The sequence below is a fragment of the Colletes gigas genome, unplaced genomic scaffold (assembly GCF_013123115.1).
Source record: "Colletes gigas isolate AHSC1104 unplaced genomic scaffold, ASM1312311v1 Colletes_gigas_Sc00001, whole genome shotgun sequence".
NCBI classification, from domain to species: Eukaryota; Metazoa; Arthropoda; class Insecta; order Hymenoptera; family Colletidae; genus Colletes; species Colletes gigas.
Genome location: NW_025106630.1, coordinates 5,835,479 through 5,853,323, shown reverse-complemented (window position 1 = coordinate 5,853,323; position 17,845 = coordinate 5,835,479). Strand labels below are relative to the sequence as shown.

At 40.8% G+C, this 17,845-nt stretch overlaps 1 protein-coding gene across 1 annotated transcript; it reads right to left on the bottom strand.

The window, feature by feature from the left end:
* Positions 1-1,482: 1,482 nt before the first annotated feature.
* LOC122395358 (vesicular glutamate transporter 2) lies at positions 1,483-14,156 on the bottom strand. Its single transcript, XM_043392856.1, has 12 exons — positions 13,705-14,156; positions 10,616-10,712; positions 9,696-9,754; positions 8,888-9,102; positions 7,729-7,965; positions 7,354-7,438; positions 5,771-5,994; positions 5,472-5,621; positions 5,264-5,396; positions 5,032-5,187; positions 4,865-4,950; positions 1,483-3,312 (listed from the first exon to the last, which is right to left on the bottom strand). The coding sequence occupies exons 2-12, from the start codon at positions 10,636-10,638 to the stop codon at positions 3,088-3,090; spliced, it is 1,593 nt and encodes a 530-aa protein (XP_043248791.1). The 5' UTR covers positions 10,639-10,712; positions 13,705-14,156; the 3' UTR covers positions 1,483-3,087.
* Between the last annotated feature and the right edge of the window lie 3,689 nt (positions 14,157-17,845).

The following is a 17,845-nucleotide window of genomic DNA, read 5'->3' as shown; positions in this document are numbered from 1 at the left end:
GATATGTTGTGGTGTACAACCTGACGTGGAAACAGATTACAGAACTTTTCCAATAGATTGAATCAGCCGAAATTGAACTTTTACAATAAAAGTTCTCACATTGTAACTCTCGCTGATAATAGATAAATAAAAGTTCGGGTTTCGATAAAATTTATAAGTGACAAGGATACTAAGTGCTTACGTAACAAAAACAAATATTTTTGCTGTTCAGGGCAATCGCATTCTGTACATTTTTCAATTTTACTTTCATGTTTGCTGGTACTCGGCAAACAGACTTGTCAGTTATGCTCCGTACTTGTCGTTCGTATCTAATAATAGCAAAAAAATAGACTTTATTCTGGCGAAGTTATACTTCAGACGTGTATATCGCTCTGCTTCGTAACGAAGGTTGAGTGAAATATGGCTTTATCTAGGTAAAGACACTATAAGCTTAAAATCAATATTTAAAACTCAGTTTTTATAGAATAAAAGCCTCGTTTCGCTTAATAGCCGTAAGTTTCCCGATATATCTGCTTTCACAAGCTTATAGTCCTTGTACAAACATTTTGCAATGGTAATTTGAATCTAGAAATCATTTCACAATACTGCTTTCCTTTAATATTGGTCCACGAATTTTCTAAGCATACAGTACGTTATTTATCTGATGCTTTGTCGCTTGTTACGACTCATTGATATCTATTCTTGGTGAAAACTTGCAACAAATAGCGTCGCGATACCTTGGAACGATAAATCGAATGCGCAAATTGAATTTCTTTTATCTGTGGTCGTTTATCGTATCCGCCAGGTCATTTGCACGACTTATCTTTCGATTGTTCTTGTAACATTCTACGACAATTCGTGTTTGAATTTTACTGGTCGTGCGCTCGATCTCGAGATACGATTAAAATTTTATAAATGTTCATGATGCAATATAGATCATCGGTGTTGATCGATTTATCGAAATGTTTCTAACAGAAATCGTTGACTCATAGTCACGAAACGGTTTCTCGATCGATTTTCTTTTTTCAGTTTTTGGAAACACAATTCACCTTCCTTTTTTTTGTGCAAAAGGAAAATTACTGACACAGTGTAATTAGTGAAATTATATGTAATCGTATATTTTTTGTTCACATACATATCCGTATCAGTAGTTTGTACCGTAGATTTTCTGGTGTTAAATCGATTTTGTTACAATGTCGTGTAATTTAAGTTTGAAAAAACACTCGTGGTCCTTCTATCGTTCGAAAACGATTATTAAGATTTAAATCTGTTTCGAGTATCAACCGAATTCTGGATTACGACGTAATGTTTTCGAATGAATGTTTAGGGTGATATCAATTGTAGCGTGGCTGGCAGATGGCACACGGAGAGTACAGAACTGTATACGTAGACAATTATACATTTATATACAATTATTTGTACATTAAACTAACGCACAGTCGGGCATAAATTGTGGAAGAAGAGTCTGGCTCTTCCCTATGTATACAACCCTTATCCGTTTCATACGCGTAATAATGTGAGGAATTATTTTTATTTAGTTTTGTATTACAGTATTAATCCTAACATTTGTTTATAATTCATTTTCTATAGTCTGTTAAGTATTCGCGTATAACAAAGTACTCGCTTATAAATAACGAACAAAGAGAACAACGTGGCTTATCGTTATAGTATCTAAACGGGGCCAGTATAAAAATAATTAAAATTACAATACTTGCAAGGATCATTTCTTAACTTTGTGTATCTTACGAATGGAATCATTAAGTTTCAAGTTAATAAAAGAGAGAGAGAGAGATAGCTCCAGAGAGAACGAAACGTTTCCTATCGAACATTTATTATCTTTTGCAAATTTGTGTTTACCTTCGAGACGAATAGTGACTAGTAAGTTACGATCGAATTAACGGTGGAACAACGAAAGTATTAAGTACTAAATAAGTAGGTTATGTGCACTCAACAGTTTTGTATCAGATCTCTTTTGTAAAATAAAGGTAGAAATGATCGAGAACTGCCTAATGTAAGGCACTAATCAGTATAGTATAACTTCTCTATCTGCTTTTTGTTTTTGTACATTGTACTTTACCCACTTTCTATGACGTATTTGACGTTTGTAGAGGTGCAACATGTCTTAAGTACAGACAATGTAAAATTCGCATCAACCTCTCTTTTCGCACGGCGTATGCAACAGATTGATAAAAGTATCGCCGGCAAAGCTGTAGAGACATTCTTGATTACAAGTCACCGAGAACGTTCTTCGAGCCAAAAACACGAAACCCTCTGGAGTGTGTGCTGACACCCTCGAAAGAAACAAGAAATACGAATTTCACGTATCAAGTCATAATCAATTTCTAACTCAAACACGCACAAGCTCTTCGAACATAATAGCGCGAAGCAACGGTTCCTAAACGTTTTAGCAACCTTTCGTTGCCGGGGAAGGGGAAAAAGCATCGATCAGTCTTCTGTTCGCAACAATTTAAATTGACCCTTTCGCGATAGAAAATATTTTAACTTGAACAAGAACTGCGCGTGCCTCTGTTGGTTTTGGAAACGGTTGCTCTCGTTTACGAGAACCATTTATTTTACGAACATGTTCTACGTTTGGAACAAAGCGAATCAGCCGCTCAAGATCGCTCTTGCGACAGGAGATTGGACAGAGTGGGGGAGGTAATCAGACCGCGTGGAGGGGACAGCGACCTTGCGCAGCCAAACAGATTTTGTTCCGACTATAAACGGCTAAGGTCTCGACGCGTAAGAAAAAGGTTTTGATCACAGAGAATATACGCGAACACATGGTCGTTAAAGATCATAGCTCGAACCTAGAAATTAGCGCTGCGAGTATTTGTGCTTCCACCTCGAATGCAACTTTGCGAGAATTACGTAACGCGATAAGGAAAACCTCGTAAAAGTGTTATTTCAACGTTGCAATATACATACCCTGGCTTCTATAGTGCTTCTCCCACGTGGACTACGGGTCTATTTACATAGATACAGGGACGTTACGAAAAAATAAATGTTTCCTATATACAGAGGCTGGCTCCTCGCGGCTCGAGGCCAATTAGTTCCCGCACAAATCACAACTCGTACGTTTCGCGCTATTCGTCGCGTTCGAATGTGTTACGCTTCGTCGAGAACGTCCGAACGGCTCTTAACGATCTTCCCGTTTTTGTGGGGCAACTCGTTCAAAGGCTGGGAGTCCTCTTGAAACGATTGCGGATACTTTTGGTCGGGATAGTTCCACGCTTGGATGTCGCCCGTGCCAAATATCTGATAAACAACGTACGTGCCGCACGCGACGCACGCGGTCACGCCAAACACTTGCCTCCATGCGTCGAGGGCTTGCTGTGAAACGAATTCTCCATTATTTCAATCGATATGCAACGTGGCATTTCTCGTTCCACGTTTCGTAACTTTGGATTCGACAGGGACATTTAACACTAAACCTACCGACACTTTCCTACCATGACCGGTCATTCTTTTTCTCTTTTACGACGGAACGTGCTTCTAATTTTTGCATTACAAGTATAGAAAGTTGTGTTTTCAAGTTTACTCGTAAGATATCCTAAAGCATTGAATGCTAAGAACCCGCACAAAAATATTCAATACTTTTACTCTAAACGTGCATTAGTACTTTAATAATATTAGTAAAATAGTAATTTTCATCGGATAGAAGATAAAACGCCCTTGAAAACGAATTTTCTTTCAAGTCGATAGCGTAGTTGGTTCTAGAGAAAACAATTATTTACGAAAAAATGGCATAGTAATTATGCAAACATCCTGTATACAAATTTACATTCATTTTCAATTGAATAAATAATTTATGGTCCAGTTTTATCGTACACGTATGATCAACAGGAAGTGCTGAAACTACTTTGGGTATGTAGCGTCAAAGTAAATGTGAAAATAAACATAGAAGATAGCATAAATTATAGTAATTAGTATAGTCATTGGATAGAAGATAAAACGCCCTTGAAAACGAATTTTCTTTCAAGTCGATAGCGTAGTTGGTTCTAGAGAAAACAATTATTTACGAAAAAATGGCATAGTAATTATGCAAACACTCTGCATACAAATTTACATTCATTTTCAATTAAATAAATAATTTATGGTCCAGTTTTATCGTACACTAGTCGTATGATCAATAGGAAGTGCTGAAACTATTTTGGGTATGTAGCGTCAAAGTAAATGTGAAAATAAACATAGAAGACAGCAAAAATTATAGTAGTTTTTATAGTTATCGGATAGATGATGAAATGCCCTTTAAAACGAGCGTTCGAACAAATCGATAGCTTTATTAGTTCCGGAGATACAGCGATTTTAATTTCAAGTCGATGCGGTGGCTAGTTTCGGAGATATAAGGGTCCGAAGCGTTTGTTTACATTATTACTACGGCCTTGTCAAGGTCGTTCACCGCACGTGCTCGTAGTAAATCGTAAACGTGACGTCACTCATTCATTCGGTCAGTGGGTCAACGTGCGACAAGGAGGTCCGACGCGACGCGTTAGACGAAGACAGCGATAGTCGAATTAAAAAAATTACCCCTTTACATAAATTACGATATCTCGAGAACGAAAATTCCGATCGACAAAAACCAAAAACCATTTTAAAGAGGAAGGTTTGCCGCATCCAACGATGGCTGAGTTATGCAGAAAACACTACTAGTTTCGGAAATACACGCGTCTAAAGTTTAACTATTTTTAATACGCGTTGTTAGACTGTTTTAAGACTGACGATTCTTTCCTTTCGTCTTTGCTATAAAAAAATATAAATCATTCAACCGGTCAGATGACCGGTCGTGGTAGGTCTAGTGTTAATATAAAATTAAATGATTTGAAACGCTCTCGGAGAGTATTTAACAAAGAACGTTAATTTTACGGTTCGAAATTTCACTTACGCTTTTCTGTGTGAGTAGACCAGCTACAACCGGAGACAAGAAACTCGCGGTCATGTGGATTGTCTGCGCGAACGCCAATATCGGTCCTGTAAGCAGGGCAATCGAATGAGAAACGTACGTTTAGCGCATTTTGCAATTGCACGCGGTATCTCGTGTTTCTAGCTTACCAGCGAAATTTGGCGCGATATCAACGATGCTTGCCATTGCCCCTGCATAGGCAGCAGTGATAAGGGTAACGGCTATGAACCACACCACTAGAACGAGTATGATGTCACAGCCTAAATAGCCGATCACCACCAGTAGTATACCAGGCACTACTTGCGCTGTACAAATGAGGAATGCAATCGTTAGAGAATTTTACATGACTCGGAACATTCTAAACGCGATGGAGATACGTACAAGCGGCGGTGAACAACTTGCGAACGTTCGTCAGCGAGAGAATCTGTCGCGTGACAAGGACGTCGGCCACGTAGCAAAACAAAACGGAGCTGAAGTAGCTGCAGATGAACGGCAAACCGGACAGGACCCCGTTCTGAAAAGACAACAATCGTTTTCGTAAGAGGACGGTCATCTCGCGAAACGCACGAAGCACATTCGAAGAACGAACCGCTTGAATACTGAATCCCAGAACCGTCTTCATGTACATTGGTCCAGAGATGATGAAGATGTAATGCACCCATATCCTTCCGAACGTAGTGATCCCGATCGACCAGGCTGCCCACGACGTGAGAATGTACCTCCACGGAACTGGCATGTTCTTTGCAAAAAAAAAGAAAGAAGAACGACTTTGATCATCCTCGAGTAGCCGGATAAGACTAGCGGGACCAAACTTTTGTGGAAAACTGAGATTGCCACGGGCTGGAAAGGTGAGTCGAGAATGTAATGGCGAACCAATAGTTAGAGTACCTCGTTCGTTCCAAGAACTTGGTTCCCAACACTTTCTTGGATATACCGTAGCTCCTGTTGTGATATTCTCGGATGCGCGGCGGGCGTATCGAAGGCGTAGAAGTACCAGAAAAGGCACCAGAGCACTCCGATACTGCCTGTCGTGTAGAAGACCACTCTCCAACCGAAGTGAGCGATGATGAATCCGCACAGTGGATAGGTTATCCCGATGCCGAAGCTGAACCCTGAATATAGATAATCTAGATGTTAGGAGTGGCTCACCCTACGACCCGGAAGGAAGCTGAAACATGATGCTTGTCGAATGGCTTCGCCTTGGCTCGTGTACGATTCATGCGTGGCGACGATCGCTCTTCAGCGGTGGCGCTATATTTCACCCTGTAAAGCGATTCAAGTAGAGTCTTAGTACGAGAGGATGAGGATGAGTGCACGTCGAGGCTGCTACAGTGGGACAATGAAACTTCTATACCTGAAAATATATCAAGAGCTTCTCGCTGGATTTCATCTGACTAATCGCGTTCGAAAATTTTCACGGAATTACGAATTTGCCGCGACGTTTCTTCATTACGGAGAATTAAAAAGAAAAACATGTTCGATCCGCGAGCCTTTCGAATCGGAATAAAAACCGAAAAGTCTGGATTGAAAACCTCTGACGTCAACGATATCTCTTTGGTTTACGAAAGGAAAACGACTCTGTTAAAATCCAGCCTTGATTATTAACATGGTACAGCGTTTCATGGTGAATTCTATGCGAGCATACGTCCCTTTCCTGCCACGTCGAGCACAGTAATACAAATTTTCTATCGAGACTCGACGTTCGTGAACGAAACAGAAATTAAAAATCTAGCGCGTTATCGACGTCAGTAGAGGGGTGTACGATTTACACGCACCAAGGCTAGCCCGCGATACTTCATCGACGCATTGTAAACGAAAAAAAAATGGGACAAGACGAGAGAACGTATCGTGACAAGTTTCGATGCGAAAACACGTACATCAATCGAGAGCATCGTCCGTAACCGTGAATGTTTGTGCGAGGTTGTATCGTATTTATCGCTGGTCGTAAAGAAAAACTAGAGACAAGTACAGATTTTCTCGTAGATGCAGCACCGACAACATACAGAACGATGAGAAATGTATTACGAAACATGTTCCTCGAGCACGGCTGATTCTACCAGCTGGAAGTATACTCGGCCATTCTCATGCTATTGAGCGGTCGCTGTTGAGTATACCCCTCGGTCCGGCGAATGCAACCACGTGGAGCTTAAACCAATCAGAACAAAGTGAATGAAACAATCGCATTCGCGCGTAAACGTGCGATTTCACGTATTCGATTGATACACGTGGCTCTTGGTCCGGAACCGTGAATTTTAACTGAAAGCAAAACGTTCGGAGCAGAGACGAAAGATTTTCTCATTCCGTTTCCCGCTTTCTGAAAGAATCGTGCGTTAGTATTTAGCTGGGTCACATGTGTTTCAATAAAGCAAAATAAAAGACCGTCATTGCGACTGGACTATCGCGTCGTACGTATCGAAGTTTCACTGTAATATACAAAAGAAAATACGTTCGATTAGAGGATGGACGCTCACCTTGGAAGGAAGACATGAAACGCGAACGTTCCACAGGGGGTATCCAGTGCCCGACGATAGCGTACATTGCTGGCCACGTGAGTCCCTGGGAACAACAGTTTTCCGTCAGTTCGAGCAACGTTTCATCGTGATTTCAAACCAAACGTTGTAACCTACTCGTATAGAGCATTTACAAATTATTGTATTCGAAAATTAGCTGACTTCACAGTTCTTGATTAGAAATTTATCTCAATTCTTCAGGATTAAGAATAAAAAATCGTAGGATTGGAAAGGTGCGGTTTTGCTTTAATGTATCACGGGTCGTAAGCGACCCAGGATCAGCTGCACGTGTCTCTGTTCAAAGATTAAATTCTTTCGACGGTGGATTACACTTACACTGGCAATGCCCTGTATGCTACGCAGAGCAATCATGGCGCCGTAATGAATCCCCGCGGCGGTCGGCATCAACAGGCTGCAGATCGCCGTAATGAGCTGAGAGCCGCCGAAAACCGTCTTGGTGCCGAAATATTGGGTCAGCACGCCCCCGACCACTTGCGACAATATGTAGCACCAATAAAACGAACCGCTGATCGCGGATTGTATCGTCGGGTTCCATTCGAACTCCCCTTGATCCTGCGTGACAAACATAATCGTACTTGTCTACAATCCGTCCCTCGCAACTGACAACATTGTTGCAACACCTCTCCAGCATTAGCTTACACAGCATGCTAACGGAAAATAAACATTTGCATTTTCCAATAACAAGATACAAAGCCAAACAAAGATACATGCATGTACAATTTCTTAACGAACTCCTGTCAGACATGACTGATCCGATCAATGAAGATTAACGATCGTAACCAGCTCGATATTTTCGCGGAATCCGTGAAACAACCGCAACCGTGATTGTCTTTGACCACGAGTGGGCATCGTGGTTCGCATTGTCCATTAAATGAACCGGCGACAGGGTTACGTAAGTGTTTACAAACTTAATTACTGTCTCCGCGTACCGGTGATCGTAACGTGATCGGTGTTCTAATCGTTCTATCGTTCTCAATCGCGGTGGAAATTATCGCGCTGCCACAAAACCAGCAATTACGATGTTCCATCGACGGTGAGGTACCACAATGGAAGAACGTACGTGTACGGTGATTAAACACGTGACGTTACGTGAACATGTTTCTTAACTGTTCAGTTACGTTAGGATGTTATCGAAGCGACCCGTGTAACTTAATCACCATAATCGATATCGCGGTGCGGCGCCTATCGAGCGGAATTCTTTGAAAAACGATACAGACAATTTTTCGACGTACACTCGTTCTAAGAATTCAAAAGTTTACCATAAAGGATCTGTAGAAACTGGGACATTAGTTTTCAAACATTTCACGACATGCAGGCAAAATATATTTAACTCGTGACTTTTAAAATTCTTAGATAAAGTAATATTCTTTTTCGAAGGAACGTTTCATGCTTGTTTGTGCTTTTGATGACTCGGGGATTGTGGAGAGGATTTCACGTGCTATGCAATTTCTCATGAATTCATCGTCAACTCTACCTCATATCTGATCAATGTGTTGTTGTTTGCGTACGATGCATTCGATGTCACGTAACAATACTGAGAAGTCTCCGGGATCATACTGTCGTTGGATGAGGGCGGTGGCGGTTTCACCATCGCCACCATGGCGATGTTGATGTCGTTCCTCATCATGAACGAGACAGTGAATCCCGAAAACGACAGCATATACAGCACCACCCGCGCTGGCACCATGTCTGCAAACGCGAACACGCCCTGTGATCGGCGAAATATCCTCCTCTATTGAACTTAACGTCTCTAACAGACCAAGAAGTAATTCTCTCTTTCGTTCTTCGATTACTTCCAGAAGTAATAAACATCCACGCGTGATAATTGGCGGGCATCGAGCACAATAATGAATGCGACAGAAAAGAAAATGTTTCAGTATTTTCGATGCTTCTGCCTTCATTTTGCCCATTTAAAAAAAAAATTACAAAGCTACTGTATCCTGCCTCGGATGTGTCTACTATGTAGTTGGCAAAAATCTACTATATTTAACATTTCCGGTCAAAGCGCTTTGTATATCATTAGTCTTGGATCTTACGTAAGCTCAACAATGTTTACTAAGGGCTTTTCGTGTACGGTTTTGCTCTGAAACAATCTAAGGCGGAAACGTCGAAAGTGGTATTAGAATATTTTTATTTCCACTGCATTTATTATCACTTTTAATAGCGACCCAAATTATACGTTTAGATATTTATTACTTAACGTCTCTGATTCGTTCGTAATTCCTCCTTATACTGTTTTTCATTCTCTCCATTATGATTTTATAGCGTGAAGAGTCGTTTACCTCTCAGTTTTCGCAGGCTGCATGGTGAGCGTGTCTTATATATGTTTTGATCTTCGTATCTGCGTAATAGATGCAATTGACATTTTTATATGAACCAAGGAATCAGTTGTTATAAACAAGAAAAAGTGTACGTTGTCGCTCAAAACTTTGGAGCAACCTTCTATAAAGAAATAGAACCTTTTTATGCACATATACTTCCATTAATATCATGCTTATACGTTATTCTTTTAGATATATTCTTCCAATTTTTTGATACATATACTTATCCCCCTTACCATTATACGTATATTACATTTTACATTTATCGTAATTTTTCTTTAACATGTATCACGTCATAAGAGGACCATAAAATTAACCAATCGAAACGTTCGATTTAATAAAAGTATGTACACATCACTTGCCATCAATTGGCTCAATTACAGCTCATCATTTATTTAGGTTTCATCGTTTTGTACGAGGACAAGTAACATTTGTTACAATTCCATGCATCGTTCTCCATTTGGGCGGCATGTAAATGTAGAAAATACATTTCTGTTTTAACGAAACCCCATTTTTGCTTGAAACGTATCGATAAAATTCATTTAAAAAGCGCAATAAAATAAAATTCACGCGATAAAGTTAAATGATGCACAGAAAAGCATTTTGTGTATATGCAAAAAAGGATTCGTTTATATCGAAGATCGATAAGTGCTCCAGACTTTTGCGCGGCAATGTCGAATCGTCTTTTTATTTTTATTTTTTCTTTGCCTTCGTTATGGCGTAACGGCACGAGAAAATAAGTCGCGACAAGGTAGCGGATTTAATTACAGTCGAGAATTGAGTTAATGAGTTGGAATTGCAGCGTCACTGGCAACCTGTTGCCGTTTAACAGCGAACACGGTGTTATTTAATATGCAAATCGTTAAATCCTATTCCCTTACCCCTGGGACTCCTCCATCGTCATGTGCGTTGGTTACTGTTCGTGCGAAAAGAGACAACTTCCTTATATAGGAGTGTGATCCAGGATCACCTGGGATTCTGGAACACAGAATTTTATTGTACATTGCAATTAATGAAATGGGTCGTTAATTGTTCCAATAAGCAACTCGACCGCTTATTAGACCAATTAATCGCCCATTCGTCGAACGTAAAGATCGAAAGGTTGTACATTTATCTTATATTGAAATAAAAATGCTGTATTCCGGTTACTCTTTTCTTATTTTTGAGAACAGACTGAAGCTCGTCCCCTAATTTCCTTATTTAACAATAGTCTGATCGGAGCTGCTAGAAGATTTATTCTTCGTGAATTTCATGTATCATTTGTCAATTGAACTTATGAATTAATCATAAGATTATGTGATCGTAAATCGTAGCAATGATAATACGAATTAATGGACTTCATTGAGGAACGGTTGAATTGTCTCGACGATTTAGCTATTAACTTCATCCTATCCGGATTATTATCGTCTCTGCGATAGCTATCGTACGTAATTGATGCGAATTTCAAGATCTAATGCAATCCACTCCTCCACGTTCGAGTCGTGAATTGATCACAGTACGGCGTCGCGACTACACGCAACAAATTATCGTAAAGATTCGCCACATTTTTATGTAACTTCCTCGAAGCTGTGCGTTCTCGAGATTCTTCGGTCTCGTCAACGCCAATCATTAAACAATTATATATTTGTTCATCGTTGTACAACCAACTACCGACTCTAATTAAGCATTTGTTTCCCATTTTAATGCTTGTAAAGAAACGCCGAAGCAATTACGCTATTACTCATACCGTCGAGTTGTTGATACTAATTTATTAGAGAAACGAATACGACGAAGTGTAATCGGTGACGATACGGATTATTAAATAATCAATCTACTTACACAAAAAAAAAGTAGGTCAAGCATAATCGTCGAGAACAGATTATATGTATACAATTTTTATAATATTGTAAGTTAACTGTAACTTGGGTAATCAACTTTTACATTTCGTAAGTTTATAGTCGTTACTTATGCGTACGATGTATTTATGTGGAATGAGCCGCGTATGTAGCGGCTAAATAAAATCGATTTCCCGCTGTTATCTCGAGTTGGAAGAAATGCCGGCAACGCGGCTTTATTAGAGTCTTCGACTCGATGACGCTAAGAGAATGAAGTATCCCGGGACACAATGGCGTGTGGACGACTTGCGAGGGCGTGATGAAATTCCGACACGGTTCTCATATACGCGGCATGCGACGAACGAGCTCGAAAATTCATCAGTTTGAAAAGGTCGCGACTTCGATCACGCGAAAAGCTAGGAAAACGTTTCCCCGAACGAGGACTCGCATCCTTCCGAGAAAACGACGCGATCGCACTATTTTTCAACCTGTGCTACTTCCTTTATCAGCGTACGCTATTTGCTATCAGTTTTCGTTCGAAAAACTCCAAAAATATCGTGATTTTCCTGGATTATAATATCCTTTGAAAAGTCACTTCGCGCGAAAGCTTAGGTTCCCCACAGCGGTGTTGTTTATATTGCAACGATTTACGACTGTCATTAACAGCAATCACGATAACTTTATTACGACACTCCTGAATCCGATTGAATAAAACGCGCGTATTAACCGTATGATTACAAAGTAATAGTTTAAACGAACGTAGTCTATAACGTTCAATCATGACCAGCGACGTTCTCTCGATAACCGATATATAATCTCCATACCGTGTTATGAATTTCCTGTTCGTGCCGATAACTGGTATCGCGAACGAGAAAAAACGATAAAACAAGCATCGTGCGTGTTTGGTTATTTACTTTTACTTTTCGCGGATCGATCGTACTTTTACAGCCATGAATTTCTCGCGGACGTCGCCGCTACGTGATTCATTGCGAATAAACTTCCGATGATTTATCTTGCTGACCGTGTAACTTTTTTTCTGCAACTACGGCCGACTTTACGGCGGACTAGGCACCGACTCGACGGGCCGGCAATGTCCTTGAACTTCGATAACGTTAGTGCAAATATATCAAATTCGTTAAAATTGCTAGATCGCGTTTCAAGGTACTTTCGCGTAAAATCATGATTTGCGCTGATATAAATTGCAAATACGAGTCTTTTACTTTTGTGTCGGCCCTGTCTGTAACCATACACACGTAATAAGTGTATGACGTTACTTATGACGACGAAGAGTCACGTGCTCACACGAGAATCTTCGAACAACCGAAGCTTATTCATACTTGATGCAAATTTCGTACAAAGGAAACATTAACTGTGTCAGTATCTGTATCGCGGTGACTTTTCGCGACGCCTGGTTTCCTGTTTGAATCGACGTCGACCGAGCGAGACACGTGCTCGAATGACACAATTCTGTTGTCAAGCCTTGCTCTTCCTCGCGATTCATGTCGATATTACATAATCACACGCGGTGAATTGTAATTCCCCGTTACACATTGTATTTAACACTCGATTGCAGGAAATCCGTAATGTAAATAATCGCGCGTATTAAACAAATTCGTGGACTGATTGCTTTTCTCGTCGAGAAATAAAAAAAAAAATATGACACAACTCGTTACTGACAGAGTGAGTAATGATTACGAGGAAATTTTCTCCGTTTCCCGGTGCTCGTTACAACCGAGTCAACTGTATCGTTCTCGACAATCACAGAACTGTGTTACGTTATTATTTCAATGAAGATATCAAAAATTCTCACAGCTCGCAAGAATGTTTCGTATATTCGGCGATATTCGAGGCACGCGCGGCAACGACCGTCAACGGCAATACGATGATGGTGCAAAAAAAAAAACGGGTAAATTATGGTAAGCAAGGACCGCAACGTTTGTAAACGAAGACTCGAGAAACGTTGATCGCGAAATATTATCGCGAAACGCGTCATGGAACTCGTAAAATATCGTTTCTTACGACCGATTTACATTTCGTGTATTCACTGCATAGTTTAAAAATAATAGATGAAGGTGCACTGTGAATCGTCGGTTGTAAACGATCTATACCACATTGCTGGACGTGGTTTAGATCGAAAATAGAAAACGGTTACTTACAGCGAAACACGTGGCAAACGATCGATTCTGATCAGATTCCTCGCGATCGATGTCCAACTACACTAATGTTTACATCACAGGAGCCCAAGAAACGACTATCACCTGTGCTTTTTCGCTGCTGAACCTCGTGGCCAGTGACATCCGCGTATCGCGCGATAATGAAACGATCGCGAAGACTCCGCAGCCCAGGGTATCGAATTAACAGAGTTGAATGAATGTTCTTATCCTCTGCTCCGAGGTAATCGGACGAACGTTCGTTAGAGTTCTCGGTTAATGCTCGAACGAAGACCCGATGCTCAGCAAAGATCCACGGCGTAATCTTGATTAGCGTTCGGACTCCAAAGGCAGCAAGTCGTAAAGGAACGAAAGCTTATCCCGGACGAGGAGAACAGTCGACACTGAAAGGCGACCGGACCACGAGGCATGGACTATCGTCTAGGCCCCACCACTTTTGCTTTTCAATCGGCCATCAAGCGTTGTAGGAAATCCGCAAGGATCGCGAACGATGAAACGCGACAATCACGATTCGTCAACGACCACGCGGCGTCGTCACGATCGAAACCGCCGATAATTTTCGGGGGTAATGCTGATCGTATCAGCGCTGTCGACGTACCACGTGATCGAGGAAAAAATAACAGAGAAAAAAACACCGGATAATGGGTGTTAATTGCAATCTGAAACCGAGACCATCCCCGTAACCGCTTATTACTTTTCCATTATAACAATGTTTAGAAACTAGCTAATCGAAATCGACGTTACGAGTCAGACTTCTCTTCGCTTTCTAAAGTTTGAATCGTACGTGAATTTTCAGAAGCTTACGGTCACTCAAAAGTACGGAGTAACCTCATCGAAATTCACGAAGCCTATCTAAATGAATTTTGCCTAACATCTCGCTTCGAGAATTAATTTTTGTATCCCCTTAATGAAAAGTCCTATCATCCACATACGACAGACAATGAGTTAAAAGAATTTGTAAAAGATATCTTTTAAAATTGGATATTTCGATGCATGATTACCAGTAGTCGAGAAAAATATACGAGAACGTTCGTAGTAATTAGAAATTGAAATTCCGGTCTCTACAATAATGACACGTGAGAACTGAACAGTAAACCACGCGTGTGCTTGACGTCGTGACGATCGAATACATATTACGCGCATGGCTCTTTCGATCCATAAAAAAGTCATCGCGCTAAGTACTTCTTTATTCGATTCGTGTTTCTTGCTTCGGCTGCATAAACATTGCTCGAACCGATTCTATCAATGATGAATGCACTGAATATTAGGTGACAATATTTCATTCTTGCATTTCTTTTGTTGTTTGCCAAACGATAAGCGGGTGGAATAATAGCTTTCTTTTTATTGGTTTTTAGAGCAACGATACAAAATTAGAAGTAATGCAATCGAGTGAACATTCACAATTTTTAATCGTACAACTTGGCGCTTCGTTATCGAAGAAATGCAACAGGATGTGAGAAAGGGTCGATGTATCGATTTACTGCTTGAGATGGGTACGGTGATGTGTTCCTTGAAACAGCGTTTTCCGTCGACTACTCGTTTACGGTTTAATGTCTCGAGTGTGAATCGTTATCGCAAGGACGCTTGCAACGAAACTTGACGGGTCAATTTTCACCGATCGATCAACGCGAACTTACAAGCTACCGTTTATATTCTATGCTGAACGATTATAGCGTGTAATGCAGCTCTTTATCGTTCGATACCTTCGTCAGGGCATTGCTGGTTGTGAAACTATTACGTCGTACGCAATTTCACGACCGTATTGCGTGCTTCTATATAAATAAAATACGTAAAACTTAGTCATGTCCTGTATATTACATAAGTTGTATAGAACAAAAACCTCTTCAAATTTAATCTCAAACAAATTACGCCGTAGATACTTTCGCTGTGAAAGCAAGCGTAAGCGAGATATCGTACATTTTTATAGTTAGACGTCCCCGATGATCCTCTATATAGCTGATATTTTAAGTTTGTCTATTTTAGGGGTACGTTAAGTCATTTTCTCGTGACGTGGATGCAAACAGACAGGTACAGACACAACTAAATTTTACTTATAATTATTTAGTATGTTCAACAGAGTATTAGTAGTTCGTTCAAAATCGATTCAGCAGATATTCAGTTAAACCTGAACGAACAACAGAAATTTTAAAACTGTGTAATTCGGTTTATTTCTATAGACGTGGAATGTTGGTAATGATCCATCTTAAATATTATTCGTGCCTTCACATAACTATGTAGACGATTACTAACTACTATGTAATTTATTTTTCGTGAAGAATGGTTTAAAGATAGATACATCAACGAGTTCGATATGCAACGATATGCAATATAACAGCGCTGAAACAAAGCCAGATATTTGTTAAAAGACATGCACATTTAGGATAAAAATTTCGTTTTCGATTCAAGAAGCGAACCTGAGCTGCTGTTGGAATTCGATTCTTCTGGATTTCACTACCGGATACGCGTCATTCTTAATTACTATGCAGTTGACCCTATTTAGTTTATAATCCCAATCTGGTCGCGTGACGCTCGATGGAATTCTTACGCCGGCCGGCATGAGATCGAACATGTGAGCCCTCGTGACGTTCTCTACCCCCTGATTATTCGATTCATCGTCTTCGATGGGAAATGTACACCCGAGCTATCCGTTCGAATCGCTTTTGAAACTTGAAAACGACACACCGACGCCCAAACAGACGTTCCTTTTCACACTTCGACCACTAAAGGAACAAACACTGTCTTCCGTTTCTTTCTCCAAACTAAACGCAATTTCACAGAGGCAACTGTCGCGAGATTTGTTCTATCAATAACACGTCAGTGATTCCAAAAAGCAGACCGGCTCCGCCAGGGAACTGTCACTCCACCCACACGGGTAGATACGTGAGCACCGGCGCTTTGAACAGCTTCGAAAAGTCGAGAAAGAAGTCAATATTTGAATATTTTAATCGTACAATTTACCTCTGTTTCAAGAGGGAACTGCTTTGCACAGATGCAACAGCGTTCAATTAATTCTAAAGTTGTTAAATACAAAGGGTAAACGTAACTATACTTTCAATTTTCTACAGATTAAAACACTTTCCCTTGCTATTCATAACTGGATACAATTTTCCACTTTCTATTCTAGTACGTACATACAGCGTTATTTTAAAAAAAAAGAACCTACGCTTGGTATTTACAAAACTAAGTCATCTGTCGTTTCGCGGCAGCTGCGACTGGCGGTTCTGTAGATTAGTGTAAGTGACGAGGCAAATTCTCTAATTTAACTGATCTACCGTCTGGAATCATTGACAGAAATATATTTAAACGATGCAAGAGAGAGACGACCAGGAGATACACAATTGTCGATCACGATAATTCATTATCTACGAAAAGTCCAAGGTTTCATTATGGTCCGAAGTTTGCGTTAGCAAGCACTGACACGAAACAGCTAAGATCCAAATAACGAAAACAAACTTGACGCACAAAGCGTCCAAGGTAATTGTTCGAATCTCACGTACCGGCTATCGAGATAACTAGCGCGATATCGACGTCTCGACGCCTCGTATTTCGTCGATTACGGAGTCGTCGGTCGTTGCGTCATCGAAATATGTATTCGACGAGCGCACGAACCCTCTCGTTTTACCACGAAACGATTCAAAAATACTATAAAATACAGGCCACGAACGAACGTTTCTCGCGGCTCGATGTATTCTAACCTCAACCGCGAGACGCTTGTCATCGAGTTTGAGGTTATGTCCGCTCGTATATATCCACGTGGCCGTGGCTCTCGTCACGAATATGGGAAACAGGGGTGACGGGTGCGATCGATTCTGACAGTGATTCACCTTCAGCCCGTCTTTTCTTCCGGCGAAGACCTTCTGAACAACAGCTCGCCCCTCCGTTCGCATTTTCGTATATTCGTCCGTCGACGCTTCACGCTCTCCGCAGCATCGTTTCACGGTAGAAAGGATCACGCACTGTTCGAATCTCGCGTCGCACGCAAATGACACATGAACCACACGTCGCTGAAGCGAGCACGAAATCACGAGCACACGAAATTCCAGCGTTTCGTCGCGGCGCCCTTGTGCCCGCTGCTTCGAGGCGCAGCGATCACGTGACGCGTAGCTAAACACACGCGTTCGCGCGC